Source organism: Lissotriton helveticus, chromosome 12 (genome assembly GCF_964261635.1).
Source record: "Lissotriton helveticus chromosome 12, aLisHel1.1, whole genome shotgun sequence".
Lineage (NCBI taxonomy): Eukaryota > Metazoa > Chordata > Amphibia > Caudata > Salamandridae > Lissotriton > Lissotriton helveticus.
Genome location: NC_136073.1, coordinates 876,338,436 through 876,361,593, shown reverse-complemented (window position 1 = coordinate 876,361,593; position 23,158 = coordinate 876,338,436). Strand labels below are relative to the sequence as shown.

General features: G+C 42.8%; 1 protein-coding gene across 3 annotated transcripts in view; it reads left to right on the top strand.

Moving 5' to 3' along the window:
- Positions 1-9,469, top strand: part of LOC144799207 (SURP and G-patch domain-containing protein 2-like) — a 47,691-nt gene extending 38,222 nt beyond the window's left edge. For all 3 annotated transcript variants that reach the window (XM_078670469.1, XM_078670470.1, XM_078670471.1), the window contains exons 10-11: positions 1,991-2,105; positions 9,222-9,469. In XM_078670469.1, the coding sequence (XP_078526595.1) occupies positions 1,991-2,105 (115 nt within the window). In that variant the 3' untranslated portion in view covers positions 9,222-9,469. The remainder of the gene's footprint in view (positions 1-1,990; positions 2,106-9,221) is intronic.
- Positions 9,470-23,158: the final 13,689 nt, after the last annotated feature.

Below are 23,158 nucleotides of genomic sequence, written 5' to 3'. Positions count from 1 at the left end.
TCTTCAACATGTAATAAATAGATTATATGCCTTTTGTCTGTATGTAAAGTAAATCTAAACAGTTTATACTTTTTTGCATTGCATATTTTGGAATAATTTCGATGTTTGTCTTTCAGTAGATAAATGGAAGGATATGCTCACTTATTAATCACTAATTGCAAAACCCATTCTTTATCCACAAAAGGATTGATTTCTAGCATAATTTCTGTTGTGTAAGCTCTCTTAATGTCTTTTTTTTTTAAGCCACGTTCTGTGTTGAATTTTTTAAATTGATTACTCTTTAGTAGAAAAGGTTTTCTCCTGCTAATTTGATTCTCTCAAACTGATTTACCATTCCTTGAGGACGGTGTCTATTTGAAGACCTTGCATTATCACGTGAGATGTCTTTGTGTAGTCCAAGAACATGTTGTAATTCCTAAACAGTGTTTTATAGTAATCGCTCAGTGCCTTCACTGTTCACTACATCTAGTCAGTGCAGTAGTTAATGCTTTTACGGTGCAATGTTGAGAGCGCCTTGGTATTTGTGAAAATGCTGTCTGCAGCTGGGCATCTTTGTCTTGACTTCTAGTTCCAGACATGGGGTATTCTGGGTTGCGCCGTCTTGTTTAGTGTTTGTAGAGTATTATCCTGATGCCTTTCCTTACAATTTGTTAATTTGATTTGCATCGGTTAGCAGATCATTAGTTACTTCATCTACCCTGGTGTTGCAGTTTATTGTACAAAGTATGTCTGTTAATCCTTATAATGAAGAAATAAACCGTAATGTTGGGCTTAATAGTGGCGAATCGTTGTTATTGACTCAATAGTAGTGTAAGCTCTGTGCCAAGCACTGAAGCATAGATATTGAACCGTTCTGCAGCAACTTTGCAGGACACTATTGGACTACAGATTCCATAAATGAAATAATTCTGATTTAGACTAATTCCTCTTGCACCCTCCAGGCAGCCACTGTGTTATGCACTCTTGCTATACCTCAGTTATGTAATTAATTTTGCTCGCCAGCCGCTAATAAAAAATACTTTGGACATTTTAATCCATTGTTGCTGTAGATATTGTTTAGTTTTATACTTTGACATTTAGTGACAATTCCCCCGTTATGTGAGCAAGAGCTATTATGTTACTTTATAAATATTTGAAACTCACTTTTTTTTAAACATTTTATTGATTTTCATCATAAAGCAAACCTAAGGAATGCATTTCTCATTAGCAGAGCATCAGTTTACACATTTGTCTCTGCTTTGTAAATATTACCTAGTTTTGTGTGCAGTTCCTCATCAGATGAACCGTCTTGGCAATTCTTAATCTTTGGGTCTCTGATAGTCTTGCTAGTGTTCCTTTCAGGTGGTGTCTTGCTGGTAGGGTGCTACCTTGTAGGTCGAGGTTGTGCTTCTTGCATGATGTTTTCTGCGGATGCATGGTCTCACTGCAGCTTTCATAATTCATTCTGATCCTGTAGATGGTGGGGATCAGCTACCTGCTGCCTGTCGGTACTGATGCTAGTCCCAGTTGCTGGCTGTCTGTTTTCCTTCTGCCTTTCATCTGAGGGTTGTCCGGTCTATAACTGCGAATTTTCTTTTTTGTATGTTTGGGACTCAAACTTGAGGATATTATCTCTGTATTGGTATTAACATTTTTGTAAATAGCCATGGACATTAAAACTTATTAGGAACTTTCTTTTCTGTTCCTATTTGTGGCATTACAAAATTGCATGAATATTCTGGCAGTGGTTCTTACTTTGTGATCCTTCATTGTTAGACTTGTAGATTTTTTTCTTAGTTCTGATTATCTGTATATTTCGGTATCGGGTGTCTTACACTGTTCTCGCAGTTAATTAGGTAAGTGTATTCTTTATTTTGGGTGCTTTGCGAAGTTAATTTTTCATTAATTGATTCCTTGTATTAAATGAGTTGAATATCTCCAATGGAAACTGGTAATTCCTAAAGCAAGGCAAAATGCAAAAATAGTGCTGACTCTGCATTTTATTCCACAGGGGTTCAATCACTGGAGGGGAGGGCTTGGGTGTTGAAGAACCGAAAGAAGATTCATTTGAGTCTTTTCGTCAAAGGATGATCCAAATGTACAGGGATAAAATAGTCAACAGTTAGGTAAGTGAAGTGGCGGTTGCTTTTATGATTTTCTATTTATTATGAAACATTATACAATTATAAGTGTTTTGTTTTCAGAAACTGTTTTAGAGTACAGCAAAATATTTTATGGTAGTCCAGGTGATCAACCTTTTAACAGTTGCAGTAACCAAGAGTATGATGCATTTTACTGTAATGCAACATCTTTCCTAGAATTTCACCCAAATGTGGTATCTAAAGCAATGTATGTTTATTTTAAAAATGTACATTTTTAAAGAGTCTTTATTTTATTCAATTTTTATCCCTCGTTCATCGTTACCTTTTGGTTACATTGAAAAATCTTTGCTTAAAAAAAAGGCATTTGTTAAACTTGTTACCGGCTTGTGTATTCTGGTTATAGCTGGGTACTTGCTAAATCTTAATGTGAAAAATACCCTAGCTGGACAGGTTTACCTACTTAGTTGTGTTTTTTACCAGGAGCTTACATTACAGTTGTCTTTATAGCCCCTTTCAAAAGCCTTTTCGTTACAACTTTTGCACGTATTGTCATCAGGATGGAAAATGGGCCTTTGCTAGGGCATATTTTTGTCTCTACGAAAACAGACCTAGATATTGAAAGACACATATTTCTCTGTTCATAGTATCAAAGTGAGCGTTAAAGTTTGGAATCATTACATTTCCTACCCTACTTTTTCGTGGTTGCTTGTAATATAAAACTCATTTGGTACTATAACAAAACGTTTCCTTACTAGTTCGAACCAAGCTTTCAATAAATTTTTTTGCTTTTTCACTATACTTTATACATTTTCCTTTTACATCCTATAAAGTTAGTAGTTTGGTATCACTTAAGATTCGATACAAGTTCACATTGGAGCTTAAGTTGGAGATGCACAGCTAATCATTCGCTTGGATAATCTGGTAGTTTTTAACATTGCCTCTCTGCAGCTGGGTTCTAGATGGGGGGAAAAACTGTCTTGTAGACTGAGGTTGTCCTATTTTGAAACTCCCAGTATCTTTGATCTGAAAGCTAGTGACCCCCATATTTAGGTTTCTGCATCTTAGGATCTTAATTGATAGTCATAAACTCTTGAATAATTCCTCGCTGCCTGTGTGGAATTAATCTATTGTTTGACTTCAATGAAAATTCCTTTGATGCACAACCAGGGATACAAGTTAGTAACCTTTTCATTCACCCATACCAAACCCCCACCACTATTAGCCCTACACCAACCATTCCCACCGGCTCCTTTCTCAGTGGTAAATAGTTTTGTAGACTACAAGCTAACCGCATCTTATATTAATGAAATTGGGAAAACCCTACCTTTTTTTTGTGGTAAGAAAACCGCATTCCAGGCCAGTTTTATTTATGCTGGAATACTGTAATGTGCTGTATTCAGATGCTTCTTAAGGTTTGCTTTTCGGATTGGCAGCACGCCTGATGCTGGGTCTATATAGAGGCATGCATATCTTTCTGTTTCTTGGTAAACTGCAGTGACTTTCTTAAGAGCCTTTGCATTATCCATCGGGCATTTAACTTGCTCACGCTTGCTTATATTAAAGCTCACTATCAACCCAGTGTGCTAAGGAGACTTGTATCTGTGATTGTCCACTGCAGCTGGACTCTTGCCCCCTTGCTTCAAGAGAGAAAGGCAGGCACTCATCTGTTCAGGCTGCTAAGGAATAGAATGTTCATTTCATAATCCCGGGCCGGAAACGAATCAGCTAGCCTACAGATTTTTTAACTTGGAATTTTCTAAATGACTACAGCCTATCTTTATTACCTGCTCCTCTCATAATGTAAGTGATTAAAACCCAGCATCCTGCTAGGCTATTTCAATCAGGCTAATTGTTTTCCATCTGACATGTTTGCCAAATGCCTATTCGAAGTTACCTTTGCTTTTCTCATTCCCAAAAAACCCCACAAATTGTGATTTATTGAATATGTACAATTGGGTTTCAGGTAAACTACGTGAACTAATGGTGCTCTTCGTTCTACTTTGCACCAGTAACTTCTTAGCCAGAATTGTGAGAATTGATCAAAGCTACCTATTGCACTCTGTTTACATGTAGGCTTCAACCTTTTTAAGAATTAGGGTGCTTCATAAATTCAGCCTTCTTTTAGAGCGTCTAATTACACAAAATATTTGGATTTCGTAAGCCTTGATCTCCTCATCTGCTTTGTTTTGGAAGTGAACGTCCTTAATCTTGGTTGGCATTCAAATAAAATGTATGACGTAATATGGTAATGTAAGACATTTGTTTTCAGTGAATATTGGAAATTCAGGATGTGAATGTTTATTTTTGTAAAACTCCATAAATGCCTTTTGCAATAACGCGCTGAACGTAGATTTTGAAAACTGTTTTCTCTTCCTTTTAATCCCAGTAGGGTATTTTCGATTCCTATTTGTGCACTTTAACTAGTAAGTGTATTTTCTATTATATTTGGTGTGTTTTAGTTTTAGTTCCACCTTCTCCGATATGATGTGGGCCACTAGTATGCTATAGTTTGGCTTGGTTCTGTCCTTCCCATTTTGACTTACTACATTTCTACACAGAATCTCTGAATTCCTGTTCACGTTTTCTAACCGATCTGAATAATCTTTGTGCCCTTTCAATATAAGGCAATTTAAGCAGATCTTTATACTTTCTCCCCCCAAAAATAGCATAAACATCTTCCCACTTGAGAACTGCAAATGGCCTTCAAATTACATTGAGGAGAACTTGTAAAATTCCCAGGCATTCACAGTAGGTGCTTAGATGTGGTTCAGAAAGGAGTTTATTTCACCCAGTTAAGTTTTTAGGTCTAGGCAATATTTACTTCAGATGCTTCTATTTTCTGTGCCATTGGGTATCATTTTTCGTTTGAATCCTTTTTCTTGAAACAGTACTTTCATTTATTTTGTTAACTTCTGTGCCACACAGCCAGATATCCTCGAAGACCTAAACACCCTCTGTGTTACAAAAGCATGGTCTCAATTTCAGTAATTAGCTTATAGCTGTGGCCTTATTTTGCTCTGCCACATAGGGTTGAGTGTTCTGCTTTTCGTATATTTAGCCTCTTATTAATTCATCTGGTCTTTGATTGCTATCTAGTTCCCTCCAATTACTGCCTTTAAGATATTTAATGGTCACCAAATCAACTTCACTATGCACATTTCAGCCAGTCCACTGCAGTCTCTTGTGGACACCTATATATGTGCTTCATAATCATTGCACCTTCCTCTAGTCTTTGTCCTATTCAAATGGACTTCAAGCGGGAGTGGCGTAGATACATGTATAGTGGAATAATATACAGAATAAGCATGCCAATAATTCGTTTTGCTTTATACCATGACCATACATTCTATTTCAGAGAAGAAATGTTTAGTGTTGTTGGGTTTTAATTCTTGTGTGTATTTTAACATCGAGGAGTACAGATGTTGATCCAGTGTGTCACCTCTGCCCTGTGCAGCTCCAGATTCCATATGAAATCTAAACCAAATCTATTATACCCCAGTTTGGACGATATGATATGCTGATGTTCTAACCGATAATTTATATGGTGCTTAACATAGCATAAATCATGTTACTGGACTTGGGCAAACCCAGCATGATATCCATAATCATACGCTCCAGCACGCACAGATTAAACCCTCTGCCTCTAGTACATCTTTAGGTTCACCAACAGTTTATCCTAGACCTTCAATGGATCTCTTTAAATAGACCACCCAGTCCACGCCTATGTTTACGTACATCAGTTTGGAGAATTTGTTATGACTTTTATTATGCAACGGACGTCAATGGGTAAGCAGCAATTTTTTTTGTCAAACCCATTAACTAAAGTTGACGTGGTGATACTGCCTTTTACTAAATGCAACTCTGTCGTACATCCTTACAGCCACAAACCTTATTCATTCAAGAATTTGATAGTATACAAGTACCTTTACTTTGTACACAACGGATATTGTTCCAGTCATTTTATTTTCTACATTGTCATATAGTTTAGTTCAAACATGATCTAAGCATTAATATGTAGGACTCTACAGGTTAGTGCGTACAACTATTCACACATGAATATATAATTAATAGCCATCACTGAACTCAATCTATTTTACAGATTGTATGAGGAAACAAACATGGAAGTCAATCGGATAGGTTTGCTGTGCATTCACACTGGTTGTTTTTTGTATTTTATGCTGTTTATAGTCCTGTGTCAATTACTGTAACTAGAGTATATTTATATATGCATATGTGTTGGCTATCCTCCGCCTTGAAAGAGCGCAGGGCTACAATGAGCCATCTAGGGTGAGAAGCACATCAGCTTCAAATGTGAACTCCTTTTTTTTTTGTATATAAAACAATATGCACAAGAATTACAATTAAGGTGAACACTAAACAAAACTTCTCTTAAATGGAATATGTGCGAAAGCAATGAAACTAAAACCCAATTAAGAGGTATCTTGGCTAGAAGGTGTCACTTGCACCTTTCGTTAACTTATGATCTGGGCCAATCTGATCTGCAGCTGAAGAGGGCATCAACAGATAATGGATATACTTTTCAGATTGGGGTCTTAGAGGGAGAATAAGCCTCTGCTGGCTTAATGTTGCACAAAGGTCTACTTTGAGCATAAGCAGTGGATGAACTTCAGATAATATGCTGCCTGCAGATGCTGGAGCAGCTCCTCGTCTGATCCCATGGATTTGTGAGTATGTTCAGCATACATGTGAGAAAATGCGTTGTCTTTGTACACCTCTTTGCAATATGTAGTCTCACTCCCGAGATTTTGTTCTTGAGGTATTTGTATGCTGTTGTTTTGGAAGACCGGTTCATTTTAGTATATCAAAATATTACAATGCATTGTGGTGCTGCCCAAGCATCTCCAAAATGTCTCCATCACATCCACTTCCTAGAAGAGGAAAGCCTTCTGGTATACTTTAGGTTCCCTACAGTGAATTTGACACAGTTCTCTCGCAATCCCCCCCCCCCCCCCCCCCCCCCCAATCACTCCTAATTATCTGTCTCTTTCCTGAAGTTTTTGTAATTTCTCTGCATATGGTGTGGAGATTTGTTTTGTCCCCCACCCGTCCTTTTTTTTCCTTTTGTCGAAACAAAGTATACCTGCTGGTACCTCCTTTGTTGGAACTTCGTAGCATCCTTTTGTAAAACATGCACTCCTGTAGAGATAGCACCATGGATTTTCAAAAAGGGAATAATAATGTATAAAAAACGTATTTAGTGTCTATCTTTACTTTCTTTTGCTCTTATATTGTCCAGTCCCCTTGTTGCCTACCTCCTTCAGGAAGCTACTCTTACTTTCAATTGACGGACCTCTCCATTTTTCTCGTCCTGACGCTGCATAATTCTCTAGGTCTTCCTTTCTCCGCCCTCACTTTTAAACAACTAATTTAATCATAACTGACCCCAGAAAAACATATGCAAGCTTCCTATATCAGTGTTTAAAGCAGTGTGTGGCACATCTGTTTTTACCAACTATTGAAGGTGCTATCCTGTCTTTATTTTTCAGTTTTAACGTTATGGCACCTCAATTTGCCCTTTCAAGTACCTTCCTTAGGACCGTGTCCAACTTAGTTAGTCTTTACTTTGTCTGTTCTTTGACTTGACTTTTTCTTTTTCGTTTAAAAAAAACTTTTTACAAAGGTCCTAGTGTATCTGGACTTTGCTGATCTATAGTATTTAGCAGTCTACACCCCTACTTAGAATGTGTTCTTGTCAGAAAGAATTCTCTATTTCACCAGTAAGTCCCATAGTTTGCCAGCAATATTACTCCATCAATGTTTCCACTCTGCATTGTCGCCTGTTCGAACTATTAAGTCAATTTTGCACTTTCAGAATTTTGTGGAACAGAAACAACATAGTCCATACAACTAACCTTACAAATCTTAGGCTGGATCATCTTGTCTTAATCTGCCCTCTTATTTTGTACTCCAACGTGAGACACTTAAATCTCTTTAACTCCTTCACTCTCCAAGCTATTGGAGAGTATTCTGCTCAGACTTCTCCTCCCCGCCCACCTTCCCTATCTCTTAAATCGGCTTTGATGTCTTTGGTTGACGATTCTTTGTTCCACGGGTCTCTATCAGAGAGACTAGAAGCTATTCGTTCTCTTTCCTTGGAACTCGTGACATAGCGGTTTTAGGTTCCTTATGGTTATGGTCCACGCATTGGATCTGCACAATGGATTTGAAAACACACAGAAGCACAAACACCCGTACCCAAACCTTTGCAGCCTGACTCTGTAGATAGGATGACGAACGCCTGGAGCACCACACGCTCATTCAGTGAACTGATTTCTCTCAGCAGACTCGGTGGCCTATAAACCTCTATGCCTTCTGAGTTGTAGGAGTGGAGCAATCTTTTTGCTGCTGGGTTTTTCTCTGCTTCATCAGGCTTCTCTTATGGTGCCTCAAAACCCGTATTCTTTGCTGCTTAGCCTGCACCTATCGTCTAGTTGGCCAACCAAATTGTCCCTGTTCAGCTGTCAAAAAAAGCGTAAAACCATGGTATTCTCACTTGTTAAAAACTGGTGGACATCACTAATTTCTTAGTTTCGAGTTAAGGTATTGTTCAGGTTGTTGGCTTAAGGTAGATTAATTGGTTTAACATGTGCAAGATATCTGATGCTCGCTCATGTTCTCCTTTCAAGGCAGTCCATTGACACTTCTCCACAGCAGTTTGTGCTGGGATGCATGCTTTCTTCAAGATACCAGGGACTAATTTTGATTTCAAGCAGGCTTTGGAACTTTGACTGTCAACCACCAAGTTTCTGATTTGCTGCAACCTTCACTTTTTTTTATAGCATTTTAGTAAGTTACAATCTGCCCCTGCTGTATGGATAACGTTCCATGCCTTCATGGCAAGATCTCTAAGGGCATAGTAAGCTGCAACCGGAAATTAAATAGGGCAGTTTATTGGATGCGCTTTTTTAAAGTTTCTTACAAAACATTTAATTTCTTGTTCTTGAGTTTTTTTTCTTAGTGAGTTCAATTTGCAATTCAATGCAACTGAGTTTTGAAGACCTCCCATTACATAGATTTTGCAATACGGGAAAATAACGAGTTGAGAACTACTAACGTGCAAAAATAAAGCATTGTCTAACTATGATAACTTTAAAACACTCACCAGCTCTTTTTGTTTAGTTTTGCAGGTTACCTTCTGCGGCGAAAACGAGCATCTACAAACTTGTTAAAACTTCTGTGGCGTATTCAATATTTTATGTTTTTAATACGGAATCCAGTGAAAGTATCTATTCTGCTGCATAAAATGACAGTAGTGGTTGATGGAAATTGTCCTGTTGCATGCCCATTGATTAGTTTAAAAAAAAAAAAAGGCTTTGAAAGTATTTTTTCTTTTGTCAATAAATGTCAACTTGTGGCAATTAAACAAATTGTGTTTTTATTTTGAGTATTGGTGTGATCAATTGCTATGCGTTGAAGGGCTTATCATTAGCAGTCTTATGATGTTAGTGGGTACTGTGTTTACTGGGAACACGTAAACATCTATACAAAGCAATTTTTTTTTAAACAAATATATTTGTGTAAAACAAAGATTGTGCCACCTAATTTAAAAAAGACATGGAACATAGCAGCCGTTGGGCTAGGTCCGGCAATCTTCTCCCTATGATCCTTTGAGGAGGCGAAAGAGGTTGGCGGTAAGGGCTGTGGTAGTCGCATAGATGTTAATGGACTAGCAACACCCAGCTCTTAGTGGGGTGTAAGAACCCATCAGAGTGAACGAGCTCTTTATGGGGGCGGCTTCATAATTAAAGCGGACAGCACACACAGAAATCTGCAAAAAAAACTGGATATGGAGAATCCGAATGCAAGCACCATTTCCACCCTGACATGCTGATGGGCAGAGGTATAGCTATGTTAATTAATGCTAATTCAATTGTTTTATTAGCTCTCCTAGCCAAAGTCAAGATTAGCTTGTAGAGAGAGCATGAAGTGCTCCAGATTGACATCTACTTTGGAAGCCTGAGATTGGGTCACACAATCATTGTTGTGCATCAAAGCTGGGGTGAATGGTGTCATCATTTCCTTCAGGAAGATGAATATTTAGCCTGCTATCTGGACATTTAATCTGTGATCAACATTGAGTTTAAACTTAAGGAGGCAAGGTACTGCACATGTGGCTGCTTAGAACTGGTGATAGTTAAGCTCATTAGTGTCACTTGGCACCCCAGCTAAATTTGTGATTCTCTAAGATGTTATGATTTGTAATGCACCCCAACATAGGCTTAGGTAGTCCCCTAACCTTTCACCTACATTTTACCGTGCCATTGTACAATATAACAGGGTTGTGCATAAATGTCGTGTGGTTTTCCCCGAAAACTAGCCTCATTTATTGTGCATAAGGTTTCTCGGAATCACAGCAGGACTACCATCTTCTGCAAAATAACTATGTATAAGGGTCATCCTCGCCCGACATGACACAGCATGGTAGAAACCCTGTGGGTACCTTTTTGGTATATAAACACCATATCTTTGCTGGGGGAGGCCGAGGAGAAAGACTTCCGTTCTGACATGAGACGCTGAAGCTCCTAGACGCAGAAGCTCCTAGACGCAGGCACTCCAGCACGCAGTGGTCTGACATTCCTTGCGGGGTGTCCATCCCGAGGCAAAGACTGGGTCCTTCAGTTTCTCACTTCAGGTAATATAGTTGGCTTTGTCCTAGGGGGATTCTTGGCTATACACTTAAATACATGCTAGGTACATCTAGTTAGGGCTACCATCGTAGGAGTCCACATTATTACTGTCTTGTATCTATACTATACTATACTAATTCACCACTAATCCTTTATGGGTTCCGGAGTAGCGTGCTACGCGCCGAAAAAAAGCGCTTCAACGCCCCATCAGGGGTAAGCATTACTATATAAATGCTAACCTATTTCCCTCTTCCATCCCTCCACTATCCTTTTCAATCCAAATATCTAACTAACCTATCCATCACTCAAATTACTTTCATTTTTCAATATACTACTTCAACACTAATCCTTTATGAGTTCCAGAGTAGCATGATACTTCGATGCCTTGTCGGGGGTAGTAAGCGCTATATAAATTTAATTACAATACAGTATACCTACATATATCTATTGTTTTAGCAGGGTGGTAGAAATCTACCATCCGTTTACTCTTTACCCTAGAATGACGCTGGCTCAAATGCTTATTGAAAAAAGGCCCCCATTGTTTATTCGGTGTATCTGTGAGACAAAGTGAGCACAAGTCACTGAGCGAAAAGTATTTTACTGTTTCCTAATCCCTGAGGGGTCAGGGTTGTCATGTTTGATAGTTGCCAGAAACCATTCTCTTTTTAGTAAGAGGGGTTCATAGTGCACTGTGAGCTAAGCTGCTATACAGGCGAACATATTCGGTGGGGGTGTCTAGAGTCAGTCTGGACACCAGTTCCACAGTTTGTCAAAATGCGCAGGTCTTCTATAGATTTATAGGAACTACCCAACAAAGGTATCGTCATTGATCACCATAAACACTGAAATATTCTGGAGCAGCCTTTACATTATATACATAGCGGTGATTTCTCTTTTGGAAAAGGCAAATTGTAAAAAAAAAAAAATGTTTTACATGTAAAGTTCATGAGGGTTGCACGCGGCTTTCGGGCCATATTGTGTATCACTGCTTTAATGTATGACCTTCTGGAAACTACCATTGCCCTCGTCCTGTCTCCAGCAACGGCTACCACTGTCCCAGTGTGCCTCCAGAACTGAACCCTCTTTCTCAGCTGATCCTCTCCTAATTTCAATCATGCTCTCCGTGACTAGACACAGTCATGCCACTGATTCTTTAACTGAGCCAATGCTCTCCAACTCATAAAACGTAACCGACCTCAATCCCAACTGACAGACTGGTCAAATCCTTCAGATTCACACTCTTCTCTAGCCTCTCACGCAAAGAATATTTTGCCAAGAACACTTGAGGAACGCTGGTCCAATTCATCTCTGGAAAAAGTGTTTTTTCAGGAGAGCGGTTCAGTTCAAGCCCTGGTTTCTGCTCGTAGATTAAGGCAATACCCTGCTTAATGGCATTGCAGAAAGCACACACTCTCTTGTAAGACATCCTGCATGCAACAATATGACTTATGAAGGCATTAAAGAAATTTGATCACACCACCCTTGCTCTAAACTTACATTAGCTTCCCTGGAAGAGTGGATTAACTCAAAAGCAGCCAAGTCACTTAAAAGCCCCTGATTAGAGACTAAATACTGCAGGAGCTAAAGGAAAAGCGACCTAAGCATCAGGATCTGGATGGAACTAGATCCCTTCCGACATAAGAACAGCACCAACTGTCCTACAATTTGGGAAGAAATTGAAAACTCTCCTCTTAAAGGAATACTACTGTTGTGTAGTTTCCACTAATCCGTTGCATCTGCACATTTTGTTTGGACAACATAAACTTTGGGTGAGGTGCCTAGTCTGATTCCGGGCACCCGCGCAGGATATGTTGGCCTAGAGACCAGCTAGATCACGGTGCCACCATAAGCTGTGCCGAACCCCCCGCCCGCCCAAGCCCTACCAAGGAGCGAACGGTTTCTGGCAACCTCTGAGCATGGCCACCCTGACACCTCTGGGATTGTGGTAACCGATTAGAACCTCTCTGGCAATCACTTGTGCTCTTTTGTTCTCAGAGAAATAGAGCATACACAGTGGGAAGTTTGCAATATATTACTTGAAACAACATTATTCTTGTATAAAATACATGTGCTGCGATAATCAGTAGATGGAGGCAGATGAAAGTGATTACAAGCACCAAAAGAGTAAAAAGCAGATTTAGTTCTACCATGGTGCTAATACCATCTGAATATGCAGGCATATGATACAAGGCAGTAATCGGGCGTACTCCTCCTATGCAAACCCTACTCTGTGTGCACCTAGAGTGTGTATAGTTGTGAAGCTAAGAACACCCCCTCCCCGGGGGACGATCCAACCCCATTTCCTGGTGGGAGATAATGTAGGAGCCTGTCTTGGTCATGAACTGGCCACACCCTCACTGAGATGTCCGAGTGCTGCGTGGTGAAGTCTCAGCATGCAAGGACCCTCTTTGTCAGCTGAAATGCCTCTGCCAATCTCTTGGTATGCTCATTATTTATAATAGAACGCATCCTTGTGATGTATATATATAGATTAGCGATGTTATGGATATTTAGATAGCCCTGATGCCCTGTGGTTAAAGAGAGAAATAAATTTGCACAATACGTAAAAGGGCCTTGTACATGGTGTTCAAGGCATTGTGATAATGTTATGCAAAGCTAGATGTGTAAACCGCTGTAGTTAAAGAGAAACAAAGCCAACGTTGTCACACATGTGAATATGTGCAAACGGTCACAGCAGAAATGTTATTGTGCAGCTTAGTTACTTGGGCCTAACTCGGGCACATAACACTACCTTAGATCAAAAACTAGTTCATATTGTGAGAGCTCAGAAGTGTTACATAAAGCTTATCATCCTCCTCTATTACATCAGATTACATTGTCTCTTATTTCATACAAAAAAGAAAGAAGTCTTCCATAAAAAGATCTTTTATATATTAGATACGTCCATCATTCTATTTATTGGCAAGAAAGGTATGTCTAATATGATCCTAGTTTTTTCAAAACTTTTTACATTTGGTTTGTCTTTCTTGATTGGCGGTTGATAACCTTTCAACAAACCAAAAAGAACATGACAGTGAAGCCATGCATTTCTGCTGCAACATGAGAAGGGAAAGTACCTCCATAAGATGATCTTTTGGAAGTGGAGGCATCCAAACTCAACCTTGCAGGCCTATCAACAAGCAGGTTCATAGTAACCACACCACCGCAGTACAAATTTCAATCAGCCCCTCAGCAGCCCTTTTGTGGCAGAGCCAGGGCAAATGCGCAGCCCTATTTGACTTCATCAATGGACAGCCCAACCACATGACTTCAGTGGGGGTAGAATAGGAGGCTTCTTCTAGGAGGGCGGGTTCACCTCTGGCTATAGTGGATATTGAAATTTGTGCAGCATGATTACTGCATTGAGCTCTTAAAAAATCCTTCCAAGTATTGAACCAAAAAATAGAACACATACAAAGGAGTAGTAACAATGCTTGTAGCAGGAAGTGAAGGAATTACCACAGAATGGAGCAATAAGAAGGTACCAAGGGAAGAGATAAACAAGAGAATCCACGGTTTCTCCTAATGCCAAAGCCAGACAGAACACAGACCAATTCTGGCTCTCCGGTTCTTTAACAAACTCACAAAGACAAAGTTCAAGAGATGGAGATTTCAAAAGGTATATGGCAACGGTAAACCTAAATAAAAAAACAACCTGAACTCTATATAAAACTTTACAAATAAATAAATAAAAAATTCCAATCAACAAAACGCATAGGAGATTCCTTCACTTTGTCATCAATTAGGTGCAGCATTGGTTAAATGTACTTCACTGTGGTACAACGTCAGGACACTGTTTACGAAATGTATTGCTGCAGTAGCGGCATATCTAAGAAGACTGAATAAATGTATATCCATATCTAGACTCTTGGTTAATAAAAATGTTTAAACAGTGGGAAAGGATGGGAGAGACAGTAGTTCACACTACACAAACTGGGTCTTTCAATACATTTATAGAAATCATCCCCAATGCAGGAGAGAAAGTCTTTATGGTCAACATCCAACTCCAGAGAGTCTGATTTGTTCCCCACTACCAAGGGAGTTGTGGCATTGACAGAATAAGGTCACCCTTGCCAGAAAGGTTAATCTTTCAACAGTGACGACAGTTGGCAACTAATGGTTGTGATGGCTTTGCATATTTCATTAATACGTCATGCCAGACTACATGTGACCAATTCAAGAATGTATTCAAGACCAATGGTTTCAAAGAACAGGGAGTTGGGAGGATCTAGTGGTTGGTACTCAAAAGGAAATGACATGGTGAAACTTTGTAGCAGTAAGCAGACCTCTTGTACTGCCAGCTCCTTCAGTGACCATCATTGTAGAGGCATTTCATTGGTATCGGCACACATGGGGAACCTGAACATTGGGACGTAGTGGAAAACAAAGGCCGCTGTACATGTGGACAAAACTACCAGTGATTTATCTCAACAAGCATGGGTGGGTAAATTTGCCACAAACAGTTAGAAATAGCCAATTCAAATGAAAATAATATTGATGGTAATACACCTACCAGGTTTACAAAACTTGGAGGCACGCAATCCAAGCAGACCCTCAAATATTTCACACGAATGGGAAATAAAGCGCAAACTATTAGAAAATGTCTTTCAACGCTGGGGCACTGCAGAAATGGATCTTTTCGCTAGACTAGAAAACTCAAAACGCTGAACCTTTATTTCCAGGCATACAAGCCACTGGTTCTAAGGAAGTGCCCCATCAATAGACTGGTCAGAAAAATTTGAGTATGCTTTTCCCTCAACGTTACATCGTGAAACTCACAACCTCGAATCAATATACAGGTGTGCTTCACAATGCATTAGTTTTCACTTGCCCCTATCTAACTTTTTTCCTTCTAATCACCAGAAACACTGTCAAAACGGACTTCTCCCACCCAGCGGAGCACTTATCCGTCAAAACCCACCCTCTCTTTTTCTTGGTGCGCTCTACTACAACGCAGTCGATCTTACAAACAAATGACCTTGCGTCTCGCATGTGATTATGGTGAATCCTTTAATGTTCCTTGCTGGGTGCAACATGTCGGCAGGCAAACCGTAACAATTACAAACACGAGTGACAAAATGCACACCATTTAATCCAGATGCACACATGCGAGACGTAACGACATCTGTAAGATCGACAGTTTTAAAGTACACGGATGATCGTGAGTCGTACCTGGAAGCATGAACGCCATGACATTGTACATTCGCTGAGGTTGATAAACGAAACGTGGCGAATGTCACATTTAAAGTGTTGTGAAACATCCGAGGGAGGGGTAGAATATATGAGTTATGTTTATTTTCATCTTTAAATGCATAATTCAGCACAATAACATGAATTCTTCAGAAAGAGGCATTCTGGGATAAGTAGTTTGTAAGTAGGAAGTCAGATGCTTGGCGGAATAAGGCGGTGGAGAGAAGACACCCGTAGTTTAGAGTGCGAGGTCACATATTGAAGCTAGTATGGAAGGAAATGTGGCAGGAAGATTTGTAAAAGTAAGTACGGAAGAAAACCTTTGGATTGAGGGGCTGCGTTGTAGAGCGCAACAGGAATAATAGAGGGTGGTTTTGGATGGATATGTGTGCCGCTGGGTGGGAGAAGTCCGTCTGACAGAGTTTCTGATGGTTTGTGATTAGAGGGAAAACGTTAGATAGGGGCAAGTGAAAACTACGGCATTGTGAAGTAAACCTGTATATTAATTCGAGGTTGTGAGTTTCATGATGTAACGTTTTTTTATTTATTTGCAGTGTATCCCTGATGAAGGGTGAAAAATGCCCGAAATGCATTTGATTGAGGATGTTTTAAATGTACCCGTCGTGTTGCAGGATGAAAGGCCTGTAATGGCAAACTGCAACATTTGAAATGTTGGAAATACATTTATCGTCGCACATGTGATTGTTAAAACTAACTTTAACTGTGAAAAGCAAGGGATTAATTTGACAATAAAAAGACAAAGTAAAATGGATAAGTGAAGTTTTGCAGCGTGAATCTTTCTGGATTCACTATGCTGTGCATATTCCGCAATCTGGTGGTTGGGTCCGGAATCGTAGTCTTTCTTCTCGTTTTTTTTTTTTTTTTGTAGCCCAGGTGGGCGTCGACGTCACACCATTTGGTGTCCTTTCGGTGACGTCGGCGTGCTTCCGGCGGAAGCTACCACCCGTGGGCGCCATCTTCAGATTCTTTTTTCCGCCGTTGGGTCTGGATCGTCGCGTGAAGCTCCAGAAGTTTGGAGGAAGAAAGAAGGAAAATACAGCGAAAACTCACAGGTGAAGACCTGAGAACATCGACAGAAGAAGACCTTTAGCGAGGAGGCGACGAAGAAAGGAGAGAACTTCGAAATCTTCACCGCTCTTGAAGGAATGCGCACACAGGGGACCCCCTGAGCGCAGGGATGTACAAGACTCCGTTTAAATTCTGCAAGAACTGCCACCACAAGTTCGCACAGAAGGACCAGCACCCAGTCTACAACCTCTGCCTGCCAATCGACCACGAGAGCGGAGACTGCAACGCCTGTTCCGTCTTCAAGCCGAAGACACTCCGAATTCGACAGAGACAGCGGACGGCTCACCACACGATGCAGGGCAAAGGCCAAGCCCCGACGCTTTATGATCTTGGCCTTTCCACCGACGATGAGGACAACATCGCCGAAGGACTAGATGACTCCACGGTTGTTGAGACCGATAAGAATACGCCTGATAAGGTAGGAGAGTCTACGACCCCGAAAAATCCCACAGGGCCTCGAAAACCTGAGGCAGACTCTCGAAAGTCTGAGCACAGAGCCTCGAAAGGAGCACCGGCGCCGAGCAAATCGACGACCGAAGCTGCATCCGCCGAAAAAGAGCCCAGCGGATCCTCTGAGAAGGACTCCCGGAGGCAGAAGGCCAGCGAAAAGCAAAGGTCATCGAAGCAAGCCCCCGAAAAAGGGCCTTCGACTTCGACGTCGAAAGAAAGAGAGCCGAAGAAAGCTTCGACGTCGACGACGCCGAAAAGGGTGGCCGAAACGCTCGACGACGAACAGGCCGCAGAAATGCAGAGGAAAAAGAGAAGGCTCGAGGCCGAAATGGAGAATATCCTTCAGAGAAAGAAGGAATTCGATGAAAAAATGAAAAGTTACAAGATTCCCCTGAAGCCGGCACCGACCGTCGCTGAGGTACAAGCGGTCGAAGAGTTCGACATCGAAGAACCGCCGAAAACTCCGGAACCTTCGGAGCACGAAGAGGAGGAGGACCTCTACGACACAGAGGGGGATTATGGCGAACAGCAGTCGAGCTACGGCTCAGGTTCCTCGACGGCCCAAGACCAGGAATGGCAGGACATCGAGACCGAAAACCCAGAGGAGGCGGTAGAGACATACCCCTCGAGGCCTTCGCCACCGGATGACATTGGGGCATACAATGAGGTGGTAAGAAAGGCGGCAACAGCTTATGGAATTAAGCTGGAAGAGGAGAAGCCAGAACCAGACTTCCTGCTCGAGACACTGCTCCCCATACAGACAAGGAGCCAGTTCCTGCCCATGCTCAAGAGCATCACGGCCCAGGGAAAGGAGGCCTTCAGGGACCCGGCTACATGCAGATCTGTAACGCCGAGGACCGAGAAGTACAAATTCTCCTCCGAAGACCCAGCTTACATCAAGGGTTCCGTCACAGCAGATTCTATCATCGCTGCAACGGCCAGGAAAAGGGCAAACGTCCCAACAACGTCCGGACCCCCCCCTGACAAGGAAAGCAGGAGGATGGACCTAACGGGCAGAAAAATTGAGAGGAACGCTGCGACGCACTGGCGGATGGCGAATTCCAACGCCCTCCTGAATAGGCATCAATACCAGCACTGGGAGGAGATGGGACAGTTACTCAAGCACCTCCCGGAACAATACCGTGACAGAGGAGCACACCTGGTAGAGGGAGGAAAGAACATCGCCAACTCATGCCTGAAGACAGCCTTGGACGGGGCAGAAACATCCAGCAGACTGATGGCTATAGGCATCACTGAAAGAAGGCAAGCATGGCTCAGGATCTCAGGATTCAAGGCTGAAGTCCAGAACAACATCCTGAACACGCCCTTCAGCGGTGAAACTTTGTTCGGAGCCCCAGTTGATGATAAGCTCACCCAACTGAAGAAGGACAACGACACGGCAAGGTCCATGGGAGCCCTGCAGTTCAGAGGGATGAGAAGGGGCACTCCGTCGCGGAGGCCGAACGGCAGAGGTGGAAACCAGCGAGGAGATTCTCACCAGAGTTTCCACCAGGGACAACAGAGTGACAGCCAAGGCCACCAGGGGCAGCAGAGGCAAAACTGGAACTACCAAGGCAGGGGCCAGTCCTTTCGATCGAGAGGAAATGGACGGGGCCAGAGAAGAAGAGGCGGCGAACAGCCCCCCTCAAAGTGACTTCACACGAGAGAAGGTGCTTTACCACCCACACCCTCCGGGGGAGGAGCACGGGAAAACAAAGAGGAGAGGGCTACACGGACAAGACTCAAAGGAGCATGTAACTCCGGTAGGAGGAAGATTGAGATTTTTTCTCCAGGAATGGAGAAAAATAACAGACAAGTGGATACTCAATATTATGCAGTTCGGGTACTGCATAGAGTTGGAAAAAAGGCCACCAAACAGAAGACCAAGGAAAAGACAGCACTCAGGAAGAGAGCTGCAACTACTGCAAGAGGAAGCCCAAGAACTCCTCCTCAAAGCGGCCATAGAACGGGTCCCCTTCAAAGGACGGAACATGGGAGTGTACTCAAACTACTTCCTAGTGCCAAAGGTGGACGAAAGCCTAAGACCCATCCTGGATCTACGGTTCCTGAACAAATACGTCAAAACTCAAAAATTCAAAATGACGTCCCTACAAGAGGTCATTCCTCAGATAAAAGCAGGGGACTTCTTGTCTACCATAGACCTCAAGGATGCATACCTGCACATCCCCATGAACAAGCAGCACAAGCACATGCTAAGGTTCACTGTAAACAAGGATCACTACCAATTCACAACCCTAGCTTTCGGCCTAAAGTCCGCACCAAGGGTGTTCACCAAATGCCTTGCGGCAGTGGCCGCACACCTAAGGAGAAAGGTGATACACGTGTACCCCTACCTCGACGACTGGCTGGTGAAAGCAAACTGCTACAGGACATGCAAAGAACAGGTGACAGGAACGCTGGCAAACCTGGGTTTCTCCATACACTGGGGCAAAAGCTCGATGGAACCAGAGCAGGTGAAGATCTTCCTGGGAGCCCAGATCGACACCAAACAATGCAGAGTCTTACCGAGCGAGAAGAGAACGCTCAGCCTACTGAGGGAGAAACGTCACTACCAGAAGGGGCGATCTCTGACAGTGAGGACTGTGAGCAAGATCTTGGGGATGATGGCATCATGCATCCACCTGGTCCCCAATGTACGCCTACAGATGAGACCACTCCAAGAGTGGCTGCAACAACAATGGTCACAAGCCACAGGAAGTTGGGAGGATCTAGTGGTTGTAACGCACAGGGTGCAGGAAGAGATAAGGTGGTGGACCAAGGAGAGAATAACAGAAGGGAAGCCTCTAACACCACCGGACCCAACAGTGACCATCACCACAGACGCATCCCAGAAGGGGTGGGGCGCACACATGAACAGGCTCAGAGTGAGGGGTCTGTGGAGCCCTACAGATGCAGTCAGACACATCAACTACCTGGAACTGAAAACGGTGTTGCTAGCCCTCAAGGCCTTTCAGAAACACCTACACAACCGGATGGTGTTAATACAAACAGACCACACCACAACAATGTTTTACATAAACAAACAGGGGGGAACTCAATCGTTCCCGCTGTCAAACTTGGCACAAGAGATCTGGAAATGGGCCATACCACAAAAAATAGACCTGCTAGCCATACGCCTGCCAGGGAAGGACAATGTGGAAGCGGATTGGCTCAGCAGACAGACTTCAGCATCCCACGAGTGGGAACTCAACAGTCAAGAAACAGAGTCTATTCAGGAAGTGGGGCACCCCAACAATAGACCTATTTGCAACACACCGGAATGCAAAATGCCAATACTTTGCATCCAGGCAACCAGAGGCACGGTCACAGGGGAATGCCCTATGGATAAGCTGGTCAAAAACATTTGCCTACGCTTTTCCCCCGATACCACTGATCCCCAGGGTGCTCAACAAATGCATGACGAGCAACATGACGGTCATCCTGGTGGCACCACAGTGGGCCAGACAGACGTGGTATTCGCAGATAATGGAGATGGCGCAGGGGCCTCCCCACAAGTTCTCAAAAAGAAGAGACCTACTCTCCATGGAAAGCGGAGGAATCCTTCACCCAGAGCCAGAGAGCCTCAACCTCTCAGCCTGGCTCCTGAAGACTTAGAATTTGCACACCTGAAACTACCAGAGAGCACCCTGCGGGTGCTGCGAGAGGCAAGAAGACCAAGCACACGCAAGTGCTATGGGGCAAAGTGGAAAAGATTCACTCAATGGTGTTGCAAGAAACAACTCCAAAGGAGAATGACCAAGGAGTCCACGGTGCTAAGGTGCCTCACACACCTAATCAAGGCAAAGCTAAGCTCATCCTCTCTGAGAGTGCACCTAGCAGCAATTGTGGCATACACAAGAGGAGAAACAGGGAGAAGCTTCTTCACATCTCAGGTCGTGAAAAGATTCCTGGAAGGAGCTAAAAGAATAGCGCCGCCAAAGAGAATGCCGCCGCCGGCCTGGAACTTAAACGTGGTACTGACTGAGCTCATGAAAGCACCCTTCGAACCCATCCACAAAGCATCACTGCAAATGTTAACAATGAAGACGGCCTTCCTGGTGGCGATCACCTCACTACGAAGGGTGAGCGAACTGCAGGCACTCACACTGCAGGAACCCTACATACAGATACACAGTGACAGGGTCGTGATGAGAACGGACCCACACTTCATTCCAAAGGTGGTGTCAAGGTTCCACACGAATCGGAGTATTCATATCCCCAGCTTCTTCCAAAACCCCACTACAAGTGCTGAAAGGTCGCTCCACACCCTAGACGCAAGAAGGGCTGTTATGCACTACATGGAAAGAACGAAGGACCACAGGAAAACGAAACAATTCTTTGTGTCCTTCGCCAACAGTTACATGGGCAAACCAGTTACGAAAAACACCATAGCCCGATGGATCACACAAACAATTCAGTTCTGCCACAAGCAAGCTGGCCAGAAGCTAACGGGAGGGGCACGAGCCCACTCCACCAGGAAGAAAGGAGCAACAATTGCCTTCCTAGCCAATACACCGATTCAGGATATATGCCTGGCGGCAACATGGGCTTCAATACACACTTTCACGAAGCACTACTGTGTGGATGTACAGATGAACAAGGAAGCACAAGTAGGACAAAAAGTGCTTCAACATATTTTTAGCAACCAACGCTCATCTTCCACCCAACCGCCACAAAAGTAACGAAAACCGCTACAAAATCTATGCACAGCATAGTGAATCCAGAAAGATTCACGCTGCAAAACGAATAGTTTCTTACCGGTCGGTGTAGTTTTGCAGCTTGAAGATCTTTCTGGATTCACTAGCGAACCCACCCGCCTCCGCCAGAAAGATGAGGCTGGAAAAGAGGGTGGAAAAACATGGAAAAGAAAGCAAGTTGGAACAATTACAAAATACGTGGAAACACCAACGTTGAAAGAACGATTAACATACATAGCCATGGATTCACTACAAAGACAAACAAGGAAAAGAGACAGAAAAAAAAAAAAAGAATCCGAAGATGGCGCCCACGGGTGGTAGCTTCCGCCGGAAGCACGCCGACGTCACCGAAGGTACACCAAATGGTGGGACGTCGACGCCCACCTGGGCTACAAAAAAAAAAAAAAAAAACAAGAGAAGAAAGACTACGATTCCGGACCCAACCACCAGATTGCGGAATATGCACAGCATAGTGAATCCAGAAAGATCTTCAAGCTGCAAAACTACACCGACAGGTAAGAAACTATTCGTTTTGCAGCGTGAATCTTTCTGGATTCACTATGCTGTGCATATTCCGCAATCTGGTGGTTGGGTCCGGAATCGTAGTCTTTCTTCTCTTGTTTTTTTTTGTTGTTTTTTTTGTAGCCCAGGTGGGCGTCGACGTCCCACCATTTGGTGTCCTTTCGGTGACGTCGGCGTGCTTCCGGCGGAAGCTACCACCCGTGGGCGCCATCTTCAGATTCTTTTTTCCGCCGTTGGGTCTGGATCGTCGCGTGAAGCTCCAGAAGTTTGGAGGAAGAAAGAAGGAAAATACAGCAAAAACTCACAGGTGAAGACCTGAGAACATCGACAGAAGAAGACCTTTAGCGAGGAGGCGACGAAGAAAGGAGAGAACTTCGAAATCTTCACCGCCCTTGAAGGAATGCGCACACAGGGGACCCCCTGAGCACAGGGATGTACAAGACGCCATTTAAATTCTGCAAGAACTGCCACCACAAGTTCG